General features: G+C 38.3%; 2 protein-coding genes across 2 annotated transcripts; both read left to right on the top strand.

Moving 5' to 3' along the window:
- The first annotated feature begins 785 nt into the window (after window positions 1–785).
- LOC124644130 (pyrimidodiazepine synthase-like) lies at window positions 786–13,433 on the top strand. The gene is made up of 6 exons (XM_047183360.1): window positions 786–937; window positions 7,962–8,135; window positions 8,938–9,104; window positions 9,578–9,680; window positions 10,376–10,509; window positions 11,470–13,433. The coding sequence occupies exons 1-6, from the start codon at window positions 910–912 to the stop codon at window positions 11,587–11,589; spliced, it is 726 nt and encodes a 241-aa protein (XP_047039316.1). The 5' UTR covers window positions 786–909; the 3' UTR covers window positions 11,590–13,433.
- A 1,410-nt stretch (window positions 13,434–14,843) lies between these two features.
- LOC124644292 (phospholipid phosphatase 5) lies at window positions 14,844–21,853 on the top strand. Its single transcript, XM_047183561.1, has 6 exons — window positions 14,844–15,010; window positions 16,512–16,698; window positions 17,285–17,354; window positions 18,441–18,569; window positions 19,409–19,576; window positions 20,286–21,853. The coding sequence occupies exons 1-6, from the start codon at window positions 14,934–14,936 to the stop codon at window positions 20,498–20,500; spliced, it is 846 nt and encodes a 281-aa protein (XP_047039517.1). The 5' UTR covers window positions 14,844–14,933; the 3' UTR covers window positions 20,501–21,853.
- Window positions 21,854–23,661: the final 1,808 nt, after the last annotated feature.

The following is a 23,661-nucleotide window of genomic DNA, read 5'->3' on the forward strand; positions in this document are numbered from 1 at the left end:
AAATAGCTCGATATCTACAGTAATCAATTAAAATTCTACAGTCGCGTGTCAAAATCAAACAATGAGTCATTTTCTAAAATAAAAATTAGCGTTCCAGCCATTAATCAGCTTAAAAACATTCTTATTTAAATAAAAGTAGGTATAAGTAAAAAAAAATACTGACGGTGGATTGGCCTTCTGAAATGAACAATGCTAAATTAGAACTACGTGAAAACTTAATAGACTAAAGCATGTAGCAGACCTATTTAATTTGGTTGTGTAATAGATAATCGGGTCACAGATGATGTCATATGAGGTATACATTTACATACTTAGCTTACGCTACAAGATGTTTCCAGTTATTTTTAAGTCACGAATTTATTAATACATGATACTACATTCCTACTTATTAATACTATATAATATGTAACAGGTATTCAGACGCCACTATTATTATTATTTTTTTTTTTTAAAGTGTGTGACACCAATCTAACCAACGAGTATTGGGTTGCCCGGGTAACTGGGTTGAGGAGGTCAGATAGGCAGTCGCTCCTTGTAAAACACTGGTATTCAGCTGCATCCGGTTAAACTGGAACCCGACCCCACCATAGTTGGAAAAAAACTCGGGAAATGATGATGTTTATTACTTACTTACGTATTCCTGTTTATGCAATAATCAAAACAAAGTACATTTTTAACGTAACTAAACATTTTGTAAGGAAAAAAGTTCTCAATATATTATTTCGTTCGTAATAAAATTATTCATGACGTAATCTTCGGTTGACGTAACGTAACTATATTCAGTCTGTCGACAACTAATTTTAAGAATGACGTTATTTCCACAGTTTTCGTAGACCGCCGGTAGGATTGCACGGCTTAAACGATTTTCTATTTAATTGCACGTGAATAATATAAATATACAAAAAAAACATGTCGTATTATCAACAACGGAATGTCGGTGAGTGTGGAATAAAATATCTTTATTAAAAATGGGAAAATTGTCAACAAATCCTTTTCTAATTTGATATTTTATCACTATTTAAGTCCATTTCGTAATTTTTATTGAATTAGTCATGCTGTTATTTTTTATTAATGTTTGTTATGACATCATAAAGGATTAATCAATAACTCTGCTTGTGATTTCGAAAAAGATATGATGTCATTAAATTAAGCGAAAAATAGTGCATAGTTTATAGGATTGAAATGTGAAAATGCAGTGGTAATATGTGATTTTTTGATACCGGTTTTCGAAGTGCAAAATAAATAGACGGTCAATTGTTATTTTTTAACCAGCTGGCTGTTTGTCATTCCAGTGCATCAAATGACAGCTGTGTGAATTACCACGACCTTGCGTTTGGTATTGACACAAAAAATAGTGCATTGAATAAGATGACATCATTTCATTATTAACATAATCAGTCATGTAATACTTTTTTGAAGATATTTTGTAACTATCTTCCGCCTGCGGTTTCACCCGCGTCCAGTACCTAGCTGGATTGTGACAAAAGCTCTCCTATGTCCTTCTACCGGGTCTGAACTACATTTTTTTTAACGACATCAAAAATCATCAAATGACCCCTCCCGCTGTGGGTTAGCAGCGGTGAGAGAGTGCCAGACTCTTACTGACTAAAAACCGTCGTGTTCCGTCGTAGGCCTTTTATGTACCAGGTCCGCGTTAACTCGCGCGAACAATCCCGCAGCCCCGGTCCTCTTATTATAGGTAAAGGTATACGTACTAACTGTTATCCCGCGATTTTACCCGCGTTCCGTGGGAACTACTGCCCGTACTGAAATAAATAGCAGTGCACACAATGTAAAGGAATGTATGAGAAAGATTTTTTGAAATTGGGCCAGTAGTTTCGAGTTTACCCACGGTAAACATAATAGGGTAAATACGCCAAATGTCGGCCTCCCCCCAAACTTCGGCCGTCTGTACATTTTCAGCTTGCATTCATTCAAAAGGTAATTAAGTGTTAGTTTTGCTCCTCGAATTGCAACCTTGGTTTATACTCTATACGTACAAATCGTTACTATCCGATTCTGTCACTTACTCTTCTCATACTGAGCGTCAGTAGCGATTGCGCCGTTGAAACATCAAATTCGCACGTAAAGTAGCTTACTCGAAGTGAATACTCACATTTTGGGGATTGATATTAGAACGATAAAACATTTATTTATTTTTGTTTTAAGCTTGATTATCACTAATGGGTTATTTTTACTATATTTTAAGATAGTTTTTTCAGCGTTTTGCGTATATTTTTCAAGGAAAAATAGGAGGCCGCCATTAGGACAACAGTTTTGACTTAAAACCGGAGTCTCGGCCGTGGCCGACTTAAAGCAAATGCAGTCTATTTTATAAATTCCTATTGTACTAATTCCGTTGGCTTAACAAGAGAATTTGCAAAGCTTATAGGCAAATAGATCTATTTTACGTTTAATAGCCAAATAACGGCCGGGGTGATATTAGTTGAATCTCGAGAAATAAGGTACAAGAAATAGGGGCCGACATTAGAATCGTAAATAATCGTAATGTCGACCAGCCTCGAACTCAAGCGCCACTATACAGGCTGATGAAAAAATACTTTTATATTTTTTCATTTTCTCAAAATGAAATAATTTATTTATTACAATTCATTATATCGTATAGGAGTTAAGTTTAAATGTAGGAGTTGACAGTATTGTAGGCATGTTTATGGTAGCTTTATAGTTTGATACTTGCTATCTATTAAACCGTTCTTATTAGCTTAAAAAATATAAATGGTTGGTCGTGAATACGACTTTTTTGTTTAGGGGAAACAAAAAAATATTTTACTATAAATTAAACAAATACAATTACAAATGTATACTTAGTATCCTTACTAATATTATAAATCGGAAAGTGAGTTTGTTTGTTTGTTTGTTCCGCTTTCACGCCGTAACTACTGAACCGATTGCTTTGAAATTTTGCAGACGTAAAGTTAGAAGTCCGGATTAAATAATAGGGTACTTTTTATCCCGAAAAAAATAGATATTCCCGAGGGAAAACAAAAATATTGTTTGCTTGATGGATGGATTGTAGATGGCGCTGTGTGTCGTTTAAAACAAGGTAATATATTGCAAACGAATATAAACATGTAAATTTAGAAGCTAAATGATACGATAATGAATCCCCGAAAATGAGGAATTCCCGAGGGATGATGTACAATTTGTTTAATCGTCTAAACTGTTTTTTTTTACATCTACTTATATATTGCAAACGAATATGAACATATAAATTTAGAAGCTAAATGATACGATAATGAATCCTCGAAAATGAGGAATTCCCGAGGGATGACGTACGATTTGTTTTATCGTCTTAACTGTTTTTTTTACATCTACTTATCCTGAATTAACTATAATTCAACGAATTACTAATTGGTATAAGTATTATATAGTTAAGTTATTTCGTTCTTGAGGTATGCGATAGATGGCGCTGGGTGTTTTTAAAACGTGGTAACGATGTGTTTTTAAAATACATAAGAAGTGGAATGATAGCTTTTTAAAACGTGGTGACGTTGTTTTTTTTAAGATACGTAAGAAGTGCAATGATATCTCGCGCTTTAACCTGTAGCTCATTGTTCAATCGCGAGCTTCCCGATAGCTCGATAGATGGCGTTGTGCTTTTCTGTATCGTGGTGTTAAGGTTCGCCGCGAATTAGTCTGTTTTGAAATCAGTGGGGCCCAGTAGCGCCAGGGCCAGCCGCGGCTGCGGGTTGTTCGAAAGAGGTACCGCGGCCCTGGTATATAAAAGGCCTAGGACGGAACACGACGATTTTAGTCAGTAAGAGTCTGACACTCCCTCACCGCTGCTAACCCACAGCGGGAGGGGTGAACCGAATTCCACGCGGGCGAAGCCGCGGGCGGAAAGCTAGTTATATTATAATTCTGCTAAAATAAATCATGTTAATAATATTTGTCACTGCCTTAATTTAAAACAGCCTATACCCGGCCGACATTTGGAAAAAACGCGACCGACCTTGGGCCGTGAATGGCCGACTTTAGGGTTTTTCTGTTCTCGACGCAACTAAGCCTTATTACTTTTCGTAGAAATATCAATCTTATGCCTATAAACATGACATAGATTAATCAAACTATCCAAAACTGCATCAGAAACTATCTTTCGTTGGAAACTGACGGTGCTATAGCGAACCGCAATCAGAAAATCGCTAAGGGGGCCGACATTTGGCGTATTTACCCTACCAATTTTTTACTCATTATTTCCATTTATTTATTTTTAAACAAATAAATGGGTATAATTTAGGCGGTCACCAAAAATATTTTTAAGACTCTAAGCTGAAGCACCAAATAAAATAAACAACTCCAAAAAAAATAAATTGACTTTATTAAAAGGGCACTAAAGTATATAATATTATGATCCAAAAAAAATAAAATAACATCAGAAAAATCGCAAATCTCGCACTCATATTATTTTTGGTTCCCAAAATGGATTAATGGTCACCAAATTCTATCCAACTAAAAGATTAATATTACCACCAAAAATCAAAGTTAGTGACGAAAACGAATCGCTGCAAAACCGACTCCACGTAGTCTTGTCTGCCCTACCCCTAGAGTGCAATTCGAAACCGCGTAGGCGCGGAGGGGCGAGGCGGCCTGCGAGCTGAGGCGCAGGTAGTTTTAAGGCTCGCCACTGCGGCTGAGGCTGGCCGGCAGAGCCGGCCAGCAAGCCGAAGCTGCGGTGGTGAGCGTGAAAACCATCTGCGACGATAAGCTCGCATGGGACCGCCGGAGCCCTGCAGCGCCGGAGCCGTGACAGAAGCCATGCTTGCTGCATGTTGCGTGCTTACATTTTAAACGCACTGAGTTACACACAAATTCATATAACAATAAATAAGCGACGTACATTTGGGAACCCTAGTATATTAATTGGTATTTGGGAAATATTCTAGCGATCGTTAGCTTTTTTAGTCTAACAAAAATGACCAAATTAGGAGTCATGGTATTACATAATTGGTAACATCTAAGTAGTGACAATATATAATATTTGGTCTAAAGTGTATTTTAAAGGCGTCCATATATTTTTTTAGTAGTCAATAATATGAAAAAATGGTTTTATCTAATAATATTTTAGGAAACGTTATTTGGTGACCATTTATCCATTTTGGTAACCGTTTAGAATTTTTTTGGTTGTAAAATAGGTACTTTTTTGGGTGGTGTTTAAACACAAGCCCAAATAAATTACATTTATAATAAAAAAAAAAAAATTAAAAATATAAAAAATAGGTTGCCACCGATATCGGGCACATGGTCCAAGGTACCGGTGGTTAGGGTCCCAGAGACAGAAACCTCCTCACAATACGCGCCGTATCAAGGAGTACTGCCTTCTGAATCAGTCCCTTGATCCCATGATTCCTCATTATATTATTAGTCTATGTAATTTGTGATGGAAGGTAGCGTTGCATTTTTGGTGTAGAGGCCGAAAATACTTGATCTAATTTCGTTAGACAGTAATAAAAAACGTGATGTAAATAGGTAGGTACCTATGATTTACCTACGTGCCGTTTTCCCGCGGTTTCACCAGTGTACCGTGGCAACTACTGTCCGTACCGGGATAAAATATAGGCTATGTTACTCGGGAAGAGTGAAGCTTTCCAACAGTGAAAGAATTTTTCTATTCGGTTTTCTCTTAGGCTGGAAGGCTGGCTATTACCTGGGACAAAGGATCAGCATGGCCATCAAGCGAGGTAATGCTGCCAGACTCTTGGGTACGCTCCCAGTTGACAGCGATAAGGATGAATTTTTTGACGCGTTTTATCTACATATATAGTGGTTTTTATTTTACTATGTTATTTTTTTAAATGTATTGTAAAAAGTCGTGAAATTAAAAAAGAACTTCCATTATTTTGTCTGCGATAGCCAAAGATCTAGGCTAAATACCTATACGCTATCTTTTCCGCTAACTATGTACAAAGAAAGTCTAGATAATTTGTTTATATTACGCTTAATATAGGCACTTATTTAATAGGGTTACGTGAAAGATAAGGCGAAAAATATAGATAAGTGAATTTTTTAGAAACTGACTATTTTGTTTTCATAACAATTAGTTGATACGACCGAGTTGCTATGATGAGTCCCTCCCTGTTTCTTAAGGCACAATAAATTGGTGGCCCCCACTATCATTTGAACATCTTTGGCAGTCGTCAGAAGCCAGAAAGTCGTATCCAGTCAGTTTGGTAAGACTGGTTGTCAGATTTCTACCCGTAACGACTGCCAAAGATGTTCCAATGACAGCCGGGACTCACCAATGTATCGTGCCTTCCGAAACACGGAAGTACTCGTCATGACAAGATTGTCACCCATTCACGAAGTGACCGCGCCCGGCGGCTTTTGCTTAACCTTACAATCGATCGATCCGCAAGGCTTTGACTCACTGCGAATTTCAATAACCGATCTATCCATAGTTTTTCGATTAGAGATTGAAATTGATCATGACTTATATGAAGCTAATGTAACAATTATATCTCCAATCGTAAATAAAGGGGTAGAATAGACACGAGTCAAATCAAATTAATATCATTTATTCAAACTTGGCTACAAGACAGCACTTTTTGAACGTCAGGAATTTACAATAGACAGCCCCCAAAACGCCCACCCTTCACCACTTCCTATGTGTTTTTGCTGGGAAGAAGAAGTGGCGCAACAAACTCCCCAGCAACACATGTCCGTCTGTAGGTTAGAAGAACCTTAAACATTGTTTGATATATGAATTTGTATACAATGTAATTTGTATATTTCTTCAAAAGAGCTTCCTACGATTGTCAAAGAATGGATGGATTAGGTAGTTATTCTTTTAAGTAAACAGTACCGGCCTTAACTACTAACTTATCGATTCCACAATCCTTGACCGACTATGCAAATAGGTCAATAGCGTTGTCTATAAACGTATATCTATCTACTTAAAATGCATTACAGGCGTTGCAAGATTTTAGATAAACTGTTTTTGAGTTCAGGAAATTGATGTAACCTACATAATTATTTAAGAATATAAAATCTGCATATAATAATAATGGCGTCCACGGCCGACATCGGCCTAGGTGGTTGTTCTCATTTAAGGAGATCAGCCGGCTGCGCAGGACATATTATAGTGCACGAGCATTTGCTTGGACACAGGTGCACTCATTGTTCCTTCACTCTCATAACCCAATGGGACGGCAATCCGACACGACCGGAAAGAGATCAGGCGCAGGACCGACATTTACGTGCTCTCCGATGCACGGGTGAATCTGCAGATACCAATTTAATAAAGAGGAAACATTGTATGTTTGCTTGCTAGAAGTTTAGAAATTAATGAACAGATTTGAAAAATTATTTCACTGTTGGGGCGCTACACTCTTCCCGAGTAACATAGGCTATATTTTATGCCGATACGGGCAGTAGTTCCTACGGGACGCTGGTGAAACCGCGAGAAAACTCCTAAGTAGTTTTTCATAATTTAAATACTTAAAAGTGAGATGCAGCATTTTACTATAACTATATACATAATAATACTAAACCATTACCGTGTTTCAGAAACCACGATAAACTGTAGGTCACAGCTGTCATTTGGACATCCTTGGCGTTCGTTACGGGTAGTCACAAGCGAGAAAGTCTGACAACCAATATTACCTAGGGTCAAGTATTAGGTTATCCAGGTAACTGGGTTGAGGAGGTCAGATAGGCAGTCGCTCCTTGTAAAGCACTGGTGCTCAGCTGCATCCGGTTAGACTGGAAGCCGACCCCAACATAGTTGGCAAAACGCTCGGGAAACGATGATGCAATAAATACAGTCCTCTGCGCAAATTCTCGTGCACTATAATATGTCCTGCGCAGTTGGCTGATCTCCTTACATGAGAACAGCCGCCGTAGCCGATAATCGACTAGGAGGACATCATCAAATACAGTCCTAGAAACTATGAATAGTGGTAGATTTTTGCAAAATGAGTTTTTGACTTTCTTCTTCATTCCAGGACCGCTACCTCCTCCAGCATTGTCATCAGACAAGCTACGTCTGTACCATGTGGACATGAATCCGTATGGACACAGGGTACTGCTCATCTTGGAGGCTAAGAAAGCGAAGTATGAGGTTTATAAGCTGGACCCCCTCAGCCTGCCTGAATGGTTTAGAACTAAAAATCCTAGATGTAAGTATCTATATTTGTATTTTTTATTAACACGCTTCTATTAGCTTCACTTGTAACTATGTATGTAAGAAAATCTTGGAATCTTAATTTGTCCCACTTCCTGGTCTTCGATTAGGATGAAATGCACACGCTCTGAGATCTGATGACAATACATGACTAGCTAAGAAACGTCATTACAAATCAAATTAAACAAAAAAAAAATCATACGTGCTAAAAGAGTGTTTTTTAGTTTTTCTATTCGTGGTCGTCGTGTCGTTCTAGTTGTCGCAAGCGCGGCTGCTGTGCAACGACGACTCGGGTTCGATTCCTGGGTCGGGCCGAAATCACTTTGTGGGTTTTATAAACTTAGCCCGAACACTTAACAAGTAGCCCGTTACCTGGAATTTGCTCACTGCAACACGCAAATGTCAGTTCTGCTTGGGATCTCTCTCCGGTGGTGTCGGATTGCCGTTCCATCGCGATCATCATCATCATCCTCCGAGCCTTTTCCCATCGCGATATGAGAGTGAAAGAATAGTGAGTGCACCTGTGTCCAAGCAAATGCTTGTTCACTATATTCCTGCGCAGCTGGCTGATCTCCTTATACGAGAGCAGTCGTTGACCGAAATTGACCTTGAGAACCATTAATTTATTTAAAAAATAGGTGGCACAGGGATATACCGGATATATACCGGAGGTTAGGGTCCCAGAGACAGAAACCTCCTCACAATACGCGCCGTATCAAGGAGTACTGCCTTCTGAATCAGTCCCTTGGTCCCATTATTTCTGACGTCGCTAAACATAATTTTTTCCAAATTTTCAGTAAAAATACCAGTGCTAGAAATACCGACGGAATATGGCGATAAGTACCTGTTTGAAAGCGTCGTGATTTGCGACTATTTAGACGAGAAATACACCAGGAACCAACTTCACTCGCGGGATCCTTATGTCAAGGCACAGGATAGGCTGCTTATTGAGAGATTCAATGAGGTAATGCATCATCTTCATTATTTTGTCATTTATTTTTTGACATTCGGACCTTGAATGTAACACTATGAATAATATGTACTTTCTTTTAACGACATCAAAATTCATCAAATGAGGTCCCGCTGTGGGTTAGCAGCGGTGAGGGAGTGTCAGACTCTTACTGACTAAAAACCGTCGTGTTCCGTCGTAGGCCTTTTATGTACCAGCGCCGCGGTAACTCGCGCGAACATCCCCGCAGCCAAATGGCTAAATAAAATAAATTAAAAAAAACACTACGTCACACGGCACGGACGGACACGGGCAGACACCTTAGACCATGGATGCTGTAAAGGATCCGAAACGTCGGGATTAAATAATATAATATAACCGCGATAAAATCCGTAAAAGTAGTTTTATTTAAATGTCTAATATTGGCGTAAGTGTCAGAAATCACTACGTAGAACAGTATTAATAAAAATGTATCTTTATGTTTTCAGTTAATCAAAGGCAGTTTGGAATGTTTCGACACTAACTTCGCGTTTGGTAGCGAGCAAATAATCCAAACTTTAGACATTTTCGAAAAGGAGCTGGCTTTAAGAGGTAAGATATTTCATAAAAAAAGAGATCATCATCTCGGCCATAGGACGTCCACTACTGAACATAGGCCTCCCCCTTAGATCTCCGCAGATACCTGTTGGAGGCGACCTGCATCCAGCGTCTTCCGGCGATCTTTATAAGGTCGTCTGTCCACCTTGTTGGTGGACGTCCGACGCTAAAAAAGAGATACCTACGTATAATATACTCGAACTATCCTGGCCTTGAATTAAATCCACGGTTTCAACCGCGTCCCGTGGGAGTTATTGCTCGTACCGGGATAAAATATAGCCTATGTTACTCGGGAAGAGAGTAGCTTTCCAACAGTGAAATAATTTTCGAATCGGTTCATTAGTTTCGAAGCCTTTGGAACAAACAAACAAAATGTTTCTTCTTTATTATATTATTGTAGATAACATCAGTTTACCATTAATTTACTCGTTTAATTTTCAAAATAAACAATTGTTTTAAAAAAATTGACATCTAGGTACGAAAATAGGCCTTTTTTTAACGACGTCAAAAATCATCAAATGACCCCTCCCGCTGTGGGTTAGCAGCGGTGAGGGAGTGTCAGACTCTTACTGACTAAAAGCCGTCGTGTTCCGTCGTAGGCCTTTTTTGTACCAGCGCCGCGGTAACTCGCGCGAACAATCCCGCAGCCCACGAAAATAGGCCTTAATCTGTCATATTCTGGTTTCCAGGTACGAATTACTTTGCTGGTAATCGACCAGGGATGTTGGACTATATGATCTGGCCTTGGGTGGAACGGCTGTACCTCCTCCGATGCGTCAACCAGAGGAAATTCGATGAGAAACGAGGATTGTTCCCTAATTTCGTAAGTAACCAATGACAGTTCTTGTAGGACAGATAAATTGGGCCGATTTTTGACGTTTTAAGGCTCAAGTTCACCGACAACAATCCCTAATATTATAAGGCCTGATTTTTCAATCATCAGTTAACTTCTATCTGAGGAATAAATATGGCGGTTTGACATATTTTCCATACAAAAGCTGTCAAAACGTTAAAAATATTCCTCAGATAGAAGTTATCTGGCGATTGAAAAATCAGCCCTAAATGTGAAAGTAACTCAGTCTGTTTGTTACGCTTTGACGTCTAAACCACTAAAATGATTTTTATAAAATTTGGTACAGAGATAGAGTTGACCTTGAGAAAGAACATAGTATAGTTTTTATCCCGGACTTTTGAAGAGTTCTCTTGGAAACGCGATATAACCGAAAGATATAAAAATAACCGCGGAAGCCAGTTTGTAATAAATTAAGATTTTGTTTATAATAAACATGGCGAATGTAAAGTAATTAGACCGTCTTTTAGATAGATAACCCTAAAATAAAACATTAAAACACAATGGACATGTATTTTTTCTTTTCTCTCACAGACCAATAACAACGAAGATATAACACTATTTAATTTTGTGTTACGTCAGTTTTAAGCACAAATCCATATACGTGACGTCACGAGCACCCACTCCTAACCTTTAATGTCTTATATCTTATAGTAAAATATGTAATGTCTTTGTCTTGTAAAAATAAAAAATACGTCCCCAATATTTTTTGCCAATCTAAAATGAGACTAATTTTTTTTTTTTTTTTGCCCATAGGGCAGGCTAAAGTCTTTCGACCATACTGCCTAGTCTTTCGTAGGTATTTATTTCTTTCGTAAATGAGTCTAATTAGAATACCTAACCATTTTTTTAACGGTATCACCCTGTCATCACGCCTATTGTTTTTGTTTTTTTTTTTTTCAAATCTAACCAGTTAAACACATTTCTTTTCAGGCCGATTGGGGTGACCAGATGCAGCTTGACGATGTTGTAAAGAAACATGCAATTTCACCACAGGAGTATTTTGATTATTACAAAAACGCAAGAACCCATTCTATGGGTTATTATTTATAAATCGGTTAACAATAGAATAATAATATTTTAAAATACCGTACCGTGATTTTGATATGGGTAGTATTTTAATATCAGCATTAAACGCCAGTGACTAGAAATTATCAAAAAGGCCCGATATCATCTGCCTAGCCTTTGCCCAACTATGTTGGGGTCGGCTTCCAGTCTAACCGGATGAAGCCTAGTACCTCTGAGTACCAGTGTTTTACAAGGAGCCAATGCCTATCTGACCTCCTCAACCCAGTTTCCCGGGAAAACCGATACCCAAGAAGCAAGAAGGCCCAATATCAAGCATTTATTTCAAGACAATTTTGTGATTTGACATTTCTGAAATGTCAGTGTCAAATTACTGCGAGTTATTTGGGCGCCAAAATTAAAATGGAAATAAGTGATTGATTTTTCACTTAAAAAATGTATTAATTACTTATGTGTAGTGGGTGCTTTTACATATAGTTAAGTTTATATACATAGTAGGTAAACTTTATACACGGTCCTCAGTTATAAGTACCCTATTTACCTATCCATATTAAAGCGCTCCTAGACGGTCAATATAATTGCGCAATATTAAGATAAACATTTTATTCGCTAAAAACACGGAGAACAAAATGACTAGCGGAGATGTCATAACAGAAAATCTCCTTGGAAAGTGACTCGCCAAAATGCGTGTATGCGGGTGGCAAGGAACGTTACAGTCTTCGCCCTAATTCACCCTTTTGGATCCCTACTCATTTCTAGATGTCTCAAAGAACTTGAACGCCTCGTTAGTTCACACGTAACTGATCGTTTAGGTTTTTGACCGAGAAAGTGGCTCTAGAACTGCCTGCCTTATGGCATCTCCGCTCATCTTTCCGTACTCCGTAGCTTCAAATCATTGCGCAATCTTCAATATTTACAGTAAACCTCAAAAAAGTTGCGCAACTTAACTTAATATTGCACTAGGGACCGTCTAATCCCGGCTTGTATTTGTATAGCCCTAAATATATTTGCACAATTAAACTAATTAGGAACTTTAACTTTTCAAAATAGTCAAAATTACTTTTTAAATGCATCGAAGTCATAATAATTAAGTTGTATGTTTATTTGTTTTTTAGGGAAAATAATCTCTTTTGCGTAAAGGTCCGTTTTTAATGCTTGCTGTCGACTCGATATCTGAGGGCGACTGCACGTGCTGCTGCCGCTTCGATACTAAACGGTTTCATGTAAATACAAACAAACCAGTAGTGCAGCTGCGGCAGACTTCATGCAGACGCGGCATGTGCGGTCGGCAGCTAGCATTTAAAACGTGCAACAATTTAGCGCGAGCTTCAAAATTCGATTTTTTTTGTGGCATTTTATAAAGCATTTAATTATTTCTGTTTACATAGTTTTAAGTATTACTTTGTAAAAAATGTACTTACCTACCTTAGGGTATTATATACCTATGTTATTTTTTATTTATATATTTGAAGATCTGTTTTTAGTTTAAAGAGTATTTTTGTTGAACATGGGTATTAACTATTAAGTTACGTTTTGGAAGCGAACTGCCGACCGCACGTGCAACGGCTGTATGAAGTCGGTCGATATCTGAGGGTTTCATGTTAATACATACAAACCAGCAGTCATGGCGGCAGCTCGCTTCCAAAAAATACCTTTATCTTCTATTTTTATAGAACGTGAATTACTTTACTTTTTTAACCGACCTTCGAAAGAAGGATGTTCTCAATTCATCGGTATCTTTGTTTTTTTTTTATTATTGTTATTTGTTCTTTTATTACTCCAAAACGTCGGAATCGATTTGTAAAATTCTTTTTTTAGTAACAAATAACTGATTGGAACAAAAATAAAATAAAGCCACTTAACTCCTGTGACTGCCAGTTCATTCATTACTCTGTCTTCCTGCATTGCCTAAAATTATAAACTTTTTATTTTTACGTATTAGGACTTTATAAACAATCATGAAGAACAGTAACTTCTATTTGTTTTTGTTGATGCGAATCCACAATTTGTTTATTTACCTGTGTAACCAAACTGACTGAGCGAACGATACGCAGTTTATTATATTTCCATTCATATTTACTTTTTCGTTCTCATCTAACCTACGATACGTTTGCGTAATATGCATAGACGCTGACATTCGGCGGCTGACAGTCAGTTTGGTTTGAACGCAGCCTCATGCTTGATTCGAAAATGGAAATGAAAAGAACGGTCATTTTTTCAATTAATAGTTCTAAGTATGTCATTTTATTTTTGAAGACACCGTAATAAAGTAATATAATTTAAGTTACATTTGTATTTACGCATGTACTACAGACTACATCAGTCAGCCTTCCTCAATCTGTCAAATGTTTTCAATAGATTTTCAACCTTATCACAATAGTGGAAGGTTAATGTTCGATTGGTAAATTTTGACAGATTCGGGTAGGTTAACCTGCTGGGGTCTGTATTTACTTAAATATGTAGTTTATAAGTTAATAAATATTTTATAAACTTTTTTGTGTTTTGTTTTTGGCTAATTTTTCTGCGTACTTCAACGATTTTTTCAGGTAAAGAATGATTCTCGTACTAAGTAGATAGGTAAGTCCCAGTAGGGTGGGGCCCACCTAGGCCTAAGCCTGCCAGGGTAACGGGCTTTAGTCAGTAAGAGTCTGATATTCCGTCACGCCGCACCCACAGCTAGAGGGATTTCTTGATTTCCCATAAAAATAAATGGATTGTAAGTTCAGTTGACAGTTCAATATTGTAGTATTTAAGTTACAATTAAAAAGTCAGTCCATCGAGCCCAGCTTTAAATTCTCGGGTTCGTGCTTTTGTGTTTATTTACATTCCAGTAATGTAAACTAGCATAATAGTTATGGAATTTTATCATATTGCGCAATCATCTCATCGGCCTATAAGAGTTAGAGAATAGTGAGTGCACCTATATCTGTAGATGCTTGTGCACTTATTATAATTTCCTGTGCAGCTAATTGATCTCCTTGTATGAGAACAACAAAGACAATTGGCTAGAACGCCATTATTATTGCAGTATTTAAGTGATTGTCTAGGTGGCGCCTTAGGCGAGAACTCTAACTTGCACTCTGGTAGTACAGAGCAAAGTAGTAGCAGTAACTGGCATGCTTTTGGGCTAATAACTAGCATGTATTTTCTGCACTTGGACCTTAGGGTCCAAGTTCAAGGGTACATAAATTAAATAAAAAAATAACACGCGCGGCATCTGCAGAATCGAAACGCAATTTCGCTGATAAAATAAGTGAATGGTTTCTGAACGAAACACTAGTCAAACGTCAAAACCAATATCACAAAATTTTCAGTAGTGCGAATTGTAATATCAAAGTTATCAATATATTTATGTAAAATACTTATTTAAAATGCCGCTAATACGTTCAGCCAACTTTAATTTATTTATTGAGATCATCGTGCGGTTAATATTGATGTCCGCCTTTTGGTAAGTGCCAGCCATATGTTACCGAAATATTTACAAACAATTTTTTGTAATTTATCAATGAAATATGTGTTTATTTGCCGTAAATCGTAGCTTAGCTTTTAGTTTTATTGTCAAACATCAGTTAGGGGTCCTGTTTTTTATTTTTAAACATTGGTTTTCTGAAAAACTATTGTAGTATTTAATTTTTTTTAAATTTTTGACGCACATTTATTTTGACTTTTTTATCGACAATATAAAAGATAATTGACATCACCTAACCATATCGCTTTATCGTCACAGTTATTAATTGATTGCCGTATGTGGTTGAACTAGTTAATTGCGTGTGTAAATTCATTAGTATTTTTTTATTTATATATTTAAAAAATTGATCTACAAGAATATAGGCTAGTTTTTATCCCGCCGCGGAAAGCGGGTGAAACTGCAGAAGCTCCTTATAGAATACTAGCTTCTGCCCACGGCTTCACCCACGTAGAGTTTGGTTATATCGCATTTCCAAGAGAACTCTTCAACAGTCCGGGATAAAAACTATCCTATGTTCTTTCTCAAGGTCAACTCAGTCAGACAGACAGACAGAGTGACTTTCGCATTTATAATATTAGTAGGGATTACCTTATTATCCTTCATCACGTGCAGCTGAGTACCAGTGTTTTACAAGGAGCGACTGCTTATCTGACCTCCTCAACCCAGTTACCCGGGCAACCCAATACCCCTAGGCCCTAGTTGTCAGACTAACTGGCTTCTGAGTACCAGTAACAACTGCCAAAGATGTTCAATGACAGCCGGGACCTACAGTAACATGCCATCCAAAACACAGTCCAAGATGTGCTTAGGAAAGTTGCATTTATAGTTCGGCCATTCAGAGAATGCGTTCCTGACACGTCGCGATTGAACTGACGACGTAATAACATTCATTGATTATTGATATAATAATGTTGTTTTAATGCTCCTCAATTGTTAAAACGGTAAACAACCAGCAAAAATATTTTTATCGTAACTGCAACGCCATTGCAAAGTTACGTCGTCAGTTCAATCGCGACGTGTCAGGAACGCATTCTCTGAATGGCCGAACTATAGTACTTGACTGACCTGGAATCAAACCCACACACTCATACTTGAGAGCTTGGTTCTGTACCCACTAAGCCACCACATGCTTGAATGCCGGTAATGAGAGACCAAGAAAATTAATTGTGCCATACAAGAGGTTAATAATTTTTTTTTAGGGTTCCGTACCCAAAGGGTAAAACGGGACCCTATTGTTTTCGCTCCTCTGTCCGTCCGTCTGTCACCAGGCTGCATCCCACGAATCGTGATAGTAAGAGAGTTGAAATTCTCACAGATGATGTATTTCTGTTGCCGCTATAACAACAAATACTAAAAACTAGAAAAAAAAATATTTTGGGGGGTCCCATACAAAAAACGTGATTTTTTTGCTCATTTCCTAGATAATGGTTTGGAACCCTTCGTGCGCGATTCTGACTCGCACTTGTTTATATTTTTTTAGTTATATGGAAACAATGGAGCCGTTCACCCGTGTTATCCAGAAAGCGGAGCTGGAATCCGACTTCATGTACCCTCACATGGAGTCGTACGTACCCGGGGGAGCACTCTGGGCTATAGTTCTGTCGGTACCGTGCACGTTGTCACTCATCGCTTGGGCTGGCTGCAATGATTGCAATGATGCGTTCGAGGTAAGAATAGTTTTCATTTTAATGTTGAGATTTAGAAATAAATAAGAAAGAAAGAAAGACCATTTATTGGCACAAAAAGATGCACACTAGATAACAGAAAAAGTACAGAAGGGAATACTGAGGCATTATCATACACAAAAGAAAATAAAATAATAAAACACACCACACAGCATTATAATTTGCCCGAACTGTCTCGTTGGTCTAGTGGTCGCAAGCGCGGCTGCTGTGCTCGAGGTCTCGGTTTCGATTCCCGGGTCGGGCCGAAATCGCTTTGTGGGTTTTCTTAAGCTTTCACAAAGCAGTCCGTAGTGTGGAAGTTGGTGATGGATTCACCCCTGCATCGGAGAGCACGTAAATGTCGGTCCTGCGCCTAATCTCTTTCCGGTGGTGTCGGAACGCGTCCCATCGGGTTATGAGAGTGAAGGAATAGTGAGTGCACCTGTGTCTGCGCAAATGCTCGTGCACTATAATATGTCCTGCGCAGCTGGCTGATCTCCTTAAATGAGAACAGCTGCCGTGGTCGAAATCGGCCGTGGACTCATAACATAAAACACGCCTGTAATAGTAAATATAATTATCTTTTCAGATTCTACTATCATGGTCTTTAGCTCTCGGAATAAACGGAGTCCTCACAGATATGATGAAACTTATTGTTGGCAAGTACAAAGCGTCGAAATTAGTCATTCTAATAATGGGTGCAACAGTTAGAAGCATATTTTAGTTTTTTTTTCTTGTTACTATAGTCTGTTTTTTAATCTCGTAGACTAAATTGACACTTGCAAAATGTCAAACTTTCTAATAATTTTGCTAGCTCTGTGGTGCAGTGTTGTACTTACGATACCGGTTCGTTGAATCGTAACTTTTTACAATAAGTCATCCTGAAATAATGGGCTTATCCTTGATGATTACGCATGGCTTTGCGTGGTCAGATATCCCTGGCAGTTTGTAGCACGTCGTACAGCCATGTGTACGTACGTGAATTTTAAATATAAAACTTTGAATGAATATTAAATTCGTCTATTATAGATAAAAAGTTACGATTCAACGAACCGGTATCGTAAGTACAACACTGCACCACAGAGCTAGCAAAATTATTAGAAAGTTTGACATTTTGTAAGTGTCAATTTAGTCTACGAGATTAAAAAACAGACTATAAATCTTTTTTATATAATATGGTATTAGCTTCCTTTCCTTTCGGTTATATCGCGTTTCCAAGAGAATTCTTCAAAAGTCAGGGATAAAAACTATCCTATGTTCTTTCTCAAGGTCAACTCTATCTCTGTCCCAAATTTTATTGAAATCAGTTCAGTGGTTTAGACGTGAAAGCGCAACAGACAGACAGAGTTACTTTCGCATTTATAATATTAGTTGGGAAGGCATAATTGATCTGTTCCGCCTGCGATAGCTATTTGAATCAGAAGATATGATTCTAATTTTGTAATACAAACTGAAATTGTAGAAATTTTAGACTTGTTTTGTAAAAACTATTCGCAACGAAATAAGTCTAAAGTCCTTAGTTTTTTTGTTTATGTTGTAAGTGAACTTGGACCCTTCTTACATGAAATTAAAACATGCGCTTATCTGTTGCACTCATTATTACCGACCTATCATCATCCTTAAGACCGATATTCTGACAAGAGTCTGACACTCCCTCACCGCTGCTAACCCACAGCGGGAGGGGTCATTTGATGATTTTTCGTCGTAAAAAAAAATATTATAAATGTTATTTTCAATTACGTTAGGGCGGCCTCGGCCCGATTTCTACTACCGCTGTTTTCCGGACGGCGTTGAGACCAAGTACCTGCAATGTACGGGGGATGCCACTGAAATTATGGAGGGCAGAAAGTCGTTCCCTAGTGGGCATAGCAGCTGTAAGTACTGTGAAAATTATACAAAATATATTTAAAATACCAAAAAAATATATACTTATATTTGAATTTCCCTCTGCCAGTCAGAAAAAGTATCTAAGTATGGGTTACGTTTTTAGGGTTCTGTACTTCTGTAGTAAAAAGGTAAAACGGGACCCTATTGTTTTCGCTCCTCTGTCCGTCCGTCTGTCACCAGGCTGTATCTCATGAACCGTGATAGTAAGAGAGGTGAAATTTTCACAGATGATGTATTTTTGAACTGAAAACTAGAATGAGATAAATATTTTGGGGGGCTTCCATACAACAAACGTGATTTTTTTGTCCGTTTTATAAATAATGGTACGAAAGCCTTCGTGCGCGAGTCCGACTCGCACTTGGCCGGTTTTTTATTTATTTAATTAAAATTTTTGTACACACACATAATAATCATTACACTAGAGGAAGTCTGAAAGTAGCGCCAGTTACAGAAAAGATGAGAAGTAGAAGATTGTCGTGGTATGGGCATGTAATGAGGAGGGATAATGATACGCATGCAACAAAGTGTGTGCTTAGTATGAATGTAGATGGATGGAGAGGAAGAGGAAGACCTAAGAAAAATATGGATGGATTGCCTGAAAGATGACGTGAATAGAGGAAGAAACTCCCTTTTGAGACAATTTTAATGGCCGCCGGGGCTGCGGGATTGTTTGCGCGAGTTACCGCGGCCCTGGTACTTAAAAGGCCTACGACGGAACACCACGGTATTTAGCCAGTAAGAGTCTGACACTCCCTCACCGCTGCTAACCCATAGCGGGAGGGGTCATATGGTGTTTTAATGAAATGGTGCCTTGTATTCTCCCTAGTATCATTCTGCTCACTCGGCATGGCATCGGCGTGGCTCTGCGGTCGGTTAGGCGTGCTATCTCGACGACGAGGCAGCGGTCTGAGAGTCGTCACGTGTCTACTGCCTCTCATGGTGGCTGGCTGTGTCGCTCTGTCCAGGAGTTGTGATTATCATCATCATTGGCAAGGTGAGTGAAGCTAACAAAATAGACTTTATATTATACAAGCTGTTGATTTGCATCCGTGTCAAATTCAAGGACGTAATTATGCGACCCAAATCAACAATAAAATGGGTAAGTTTTTTTTTTTTATAGCAATCCGTCAGTGTAGCCCAGCCGTTTTTTAAATCGGCGCGTGTGTTACTAGGCTTACAACAGTCACAGAAATGCAAACACAAAGCATACGATCATTCATAAAATTGAGTTAATTCTGAAATACTATTAAATAACAAGAACAAAAAAGTAAACCTCCTGAAAGTTGACCAGGATACAAATCAACAGCTTGTATTTTGTGTATTTCTATTGTTGTTGCTAGCCTTGGTCTAGTAGTCGCAAGCGCGACTGCCGTTCATGGGGTCTCGGGTTCGATTCCCGGGTCTTGAAACTTTCACAAAGCAGCCCATAGTCTGGAAGTTGGTGATTGCTACACCCGTGAATCGGAAAGCATGTTAATGTCGGTTTTGCCTGAGATCTCTCTCCGGTGGTGTCGGATTGTCGTCCCATCGCGCTATGAGAGTTGCGCAAATGCTTGTGCACTATAATATGTCCTGCGCAGCTGACTGATCTCTTTACACGAGAACAGCCGCCGTGGCCGAAATCGGCCGTTGACGCCATTATTAATAATGCAAACAATACTTATTTTTAATCGCAAAATTAAAACAACGAATTCTCTTTACAGATATACTCGTGGGCTCAATATTAGGGTTTACAGTAGCTATATTCTGCTACCGTCAGTATTATAATCCACTATCCTCCGACCTAGCAGGTATTCCCTACATCGTTTCTTGCGTTAACTCAGCTAAATACGTCAATGGAAAACCTGATTCTCCCTCAAAAGACCCTAAGGAAGAATCCCCCTTACTGAACGGCAAAAAAGATGATAAGTGGATATAAATATTAATATTGTTAGATACGGGTTTAAATCTTAAAGTACGTGAGTACTGTTTTTTTAAGCCGGCCTTATACTTGTAAGTTGTACTCGCGTAAGCAACTTACTGTTAAATTATAAATGTGTAGTAGAACGCTGATTAACCGAATCGCCAATTATCCGAATCGGTCCGAACTTACTGTGTTAAACAGGAATGAATTTTTAACAGGGCAAAAAAAATCTGGTGGTCCAGAATCATTAACAGAACATATCTGCATCATCAGTATTTTTTTTTATTCGCCCTGAAATCAGCAATATATGGATACTAACTATTCTTACGCGCTTGGAGCAGCGCTCGCGTCAGTAACTGACTCTAATTGAGATTTTCATTGGGAGGTTTTTTTGAGAATTAATTTGAGCCGAGACGAGACCCAAGAAATTCAGGTCCCTGGACAAATTGTTTTTAAAATCTTTCAGGACATTCGAATAATAATCTGACAGACTTCTTTTCTCCTTTTATTCAATATTTTCTATTTTTTTAATTTTTGATGCCAAAAACGTTTCGTTATACGACCTGAAAATTATAATGACGTTGATAAGCTATGACGTCCCGTTCCTTGCATTCACGTACGATAAATTCTATGTGTGATAGTTCATTTTTCTATATTACCGGTCTATGTTTGATTATAAGTATTTTCGATTATCCGATTCGATCTCAGTTCCAATTTAGGGTCCGTTCAGATAGACCGGCTCGGAGAGCATCGGCGCGCATTTTTCTTTTCACACAGACCGGAATCGGCTCCGATCGGCTGCGTGAGATGCAATCGGAGCCAAACATCAGCAAGACCGAAAAAAGTACGCGTAGTCGGAGCCGGTCGGCTCCTCTTATTATTTCACACCGAGCGCCTTCGAGCATTCTTAATGACAAAAGCAGTGCGCATGCAAAAATAAACCTTACTTAAAGTACTAAGTACCCGATTTTCAACGTGTTAAGAATTTGCTCTGCTCTCCGAGCCGGTCTTTCTGAACGGACCCTAATTTGGATAATCGGCGTTCTACTATAAAACACTTCTTCTGTAGCTTACAGTAATTTCTCAGAACAACTTACAGGTCACTTAAGTTGCTCACGTGACTTACAAGTGTAATGTCGGTTAGGTTAAATATATTTTTGAGTCTTAAATCTTGATTTTGTGTTTTTTCTTCATAAAGCCAAGATTTATAGCGCTGATTTCTCTTTCTATTATTTTAAATGAAAGAGAAAATGAAATAGAAGAGAGAATAGCGCTGATTTCTCTTTCTATTATTTTAAATGACACTTGAAAGAGAAAAAGATTTATTTGGCATAGACACCACTAAATTGGACCGGAGTGGAAGAGTTTTTAAGCGGTTGCTTAAAAACTCTTCCACTCCGGAAGAGTGGTGTTACAATAACGAAATTCTATTGGTTAATAGAATTTCGTTATTGTAACACCAACAAGGTGGACAGACGACCTTATAAAGGTCGCCGTCGACGCTGGATGCAGGTCGCCTCCAACAGGTATCTGTGGAGATCTAAGGGGGAGGCCTATGTTCGGAAGTGGACGTCCTATGGCTGAGATGATGATGATGATGATGATTGTAACACTCCACCCACGCAGTAGTATAGAAGTTAGCGGAAGAATTCTATTGGTTGTTCAAAAACTAAACCGCTCTATTTTTTTAATATTTTTTTTTTATTAAACAAAAATTGATTTTGGATTTGTTTTTGGATTTATGACGCCAGAATTACGCGTAATATTTTTGAAAAATAAATCTCAAAAAGTAAATTATTTGAAGTCTCAAAAATGGATCATTAATTCTTAATTCTGGTGTTTCAGCCAAATGGTTAAAATAGCCATTCAATAAAAGGCTAAAAGTTCAATTTCTGCAATGTTGAACGTTTTGAGCACCTCTATTATTACAGTAAAACTAGACAAGTGATTCAATGGCTTGGTAGTCGTTATGGGTAGTCAGAAGCCAGTAAGTCTGACACCAGTCTAACCAAGGGGTATTAAGGTGCCCAATCAACTGGGTTGAGGGGGCCAGATAGGCAGTCGCTCCTTGTAAAGTACTGGTACTCAGCTGAATCCAGTTAGACTGGAAGCCGACCCCGACATAGTTGGGAAAAATGCTCGGAGAATGATGATGAGACATGTGATTGAATGGAGTTTGTTTAGTCAATGGGCTAGTTTTTTAACTGAACGGCTATTGTTTACCAGTTGGCTACTTTTATTACCGAAATGTGAAAGTTACATAAGTACTTAGTATTTTTTCTCATTCCAATAAAATTCCTGTGTTTTATAAGTACCCTTTTGGTACTAAAAGTACCTACTTATTGTCTTAGAAGTACATAATGTCTATCGGGTTGCCCGGGCAACTGGGTTGAGGAGGTCAGATAGGCAGTCGCTCCTTGTAAAGCAATGGTACTCAGCTACATCCGGTTAGACTGGAAGCCGACCCCAACATAGTTGGGAAGAAGGCTCGGTGGATGGATGAGATTTTCAACCTTATCACAATAGTGGAAGGTTAATGTTCTATTGATAAAATTTGACAGATTCAGGTAAGTTGACCAGCTGGCGTCCGTACATAATAGATACTGATCTCTTACCTTTTTTTTTCTGTATCTATGGTTGGAAACTAAAAAAAAGCTTTTTCATACATTCTTCTTTTAATTTGCATTGTTTGTGATATTGATCTATTTAAATATAATTAAGTCTCTAAGACCCAGTAGCACCATTTAACTATAACGATAACTAAACCATAACCAGCCCGGAGCCTGGAAGTTGGTGATTGATACGCCCGTGCATCGGAGAGCACGTAAAGTCGGTACTGCGCCTGATCTCTCTCCGGTGGTGTCAGATTGCCGTCCCATCGCGCTATGAGAGTGAAGGAACAGTGAGTGCATCTGTGTCTGCGCAAATGCTTGTGGACTATATTATGTCCTGCGCAGTTGGCTAATCTCCTTATAAGAGAGCAACCGCCGCGCATTGCTCACATCGACGATTTGACAACTGACAATGGTTCGGTTATCGTTATAGTTAAATGGTGTCATTCACCGTATGAGTCTTAATAGTTACCCAATAACGAAATAATATACTTTGTGTTCAAATTGTTAAGTCAGTTTTTAATATTATTTCAAAGTTCCTGATTTGATAGTCATGCTAGGTTT

Source organism: Helicoverpa zea, chromosome 29 (genome assembly GCF_022581195.2).
Source record: "Helicoverpa zea isolate HzStark_Cry1AcR chromosome 29, ilHelZeax1.1, whole genome shotgun sequence".
Classification (NCBI taxonomy): domain Eukaryota; kingdom Metazoa; phylum Arthropoda; class Insecta; order Lepidoptera; family Noctuidae; genus Helicoverpa; species Helicoverpa zea.

What these genes read in the sequence shown, in the direction of transcription:
- LOC124644130 (XM_047183360.1), top strand. Translation starts at nt 910, where the DNA reads ATGTCGTATTATCAACAACGGAATGTCG. An exon ending in TAGAACTAAAAATCCTAGAT is followed by an intron (nt 8,136 to 8,937) that starts GTAAGTATCTAT and finishes CCAAATTTTCAG; the next exon opens with TAAAAATACCAGTGCTAGAA. An exon ending in GAGGATTGTTCCCTAATTTC is followed by an intron (nt 10,510 to 11,469) that starts GTAAGTAACCAA and finishes ATTTCTTTTCAG; the next exon opens with GCCGATTGGGGTGACCAGAT.
- LOC124644292 (XM_047183561.1), top strand. Translation starts at nt 14,934, where the DNA reads ATGCCGCTAATACGTTCAGCCAACTTTAATTTATTTATTGAGATCATC. An exon ending in ATATTGATGTCCGCCTTTTG is followed by an intron (nt 15,011 to 16,511) that starts GTAAGTGCCAGC and finishes ATATTTTTTTAG; the next exon opens with TTATATGGAAACAATGGAGC. An exon ending in TATGATGAAACTTATTGTTG is followed by an intron (nt 17,355 to 18,440) that starts GCAAGTACAAAG and finishes CAATTACGTTAG; the next exon opens with GGCGGCCTCGGCCCGATTTC.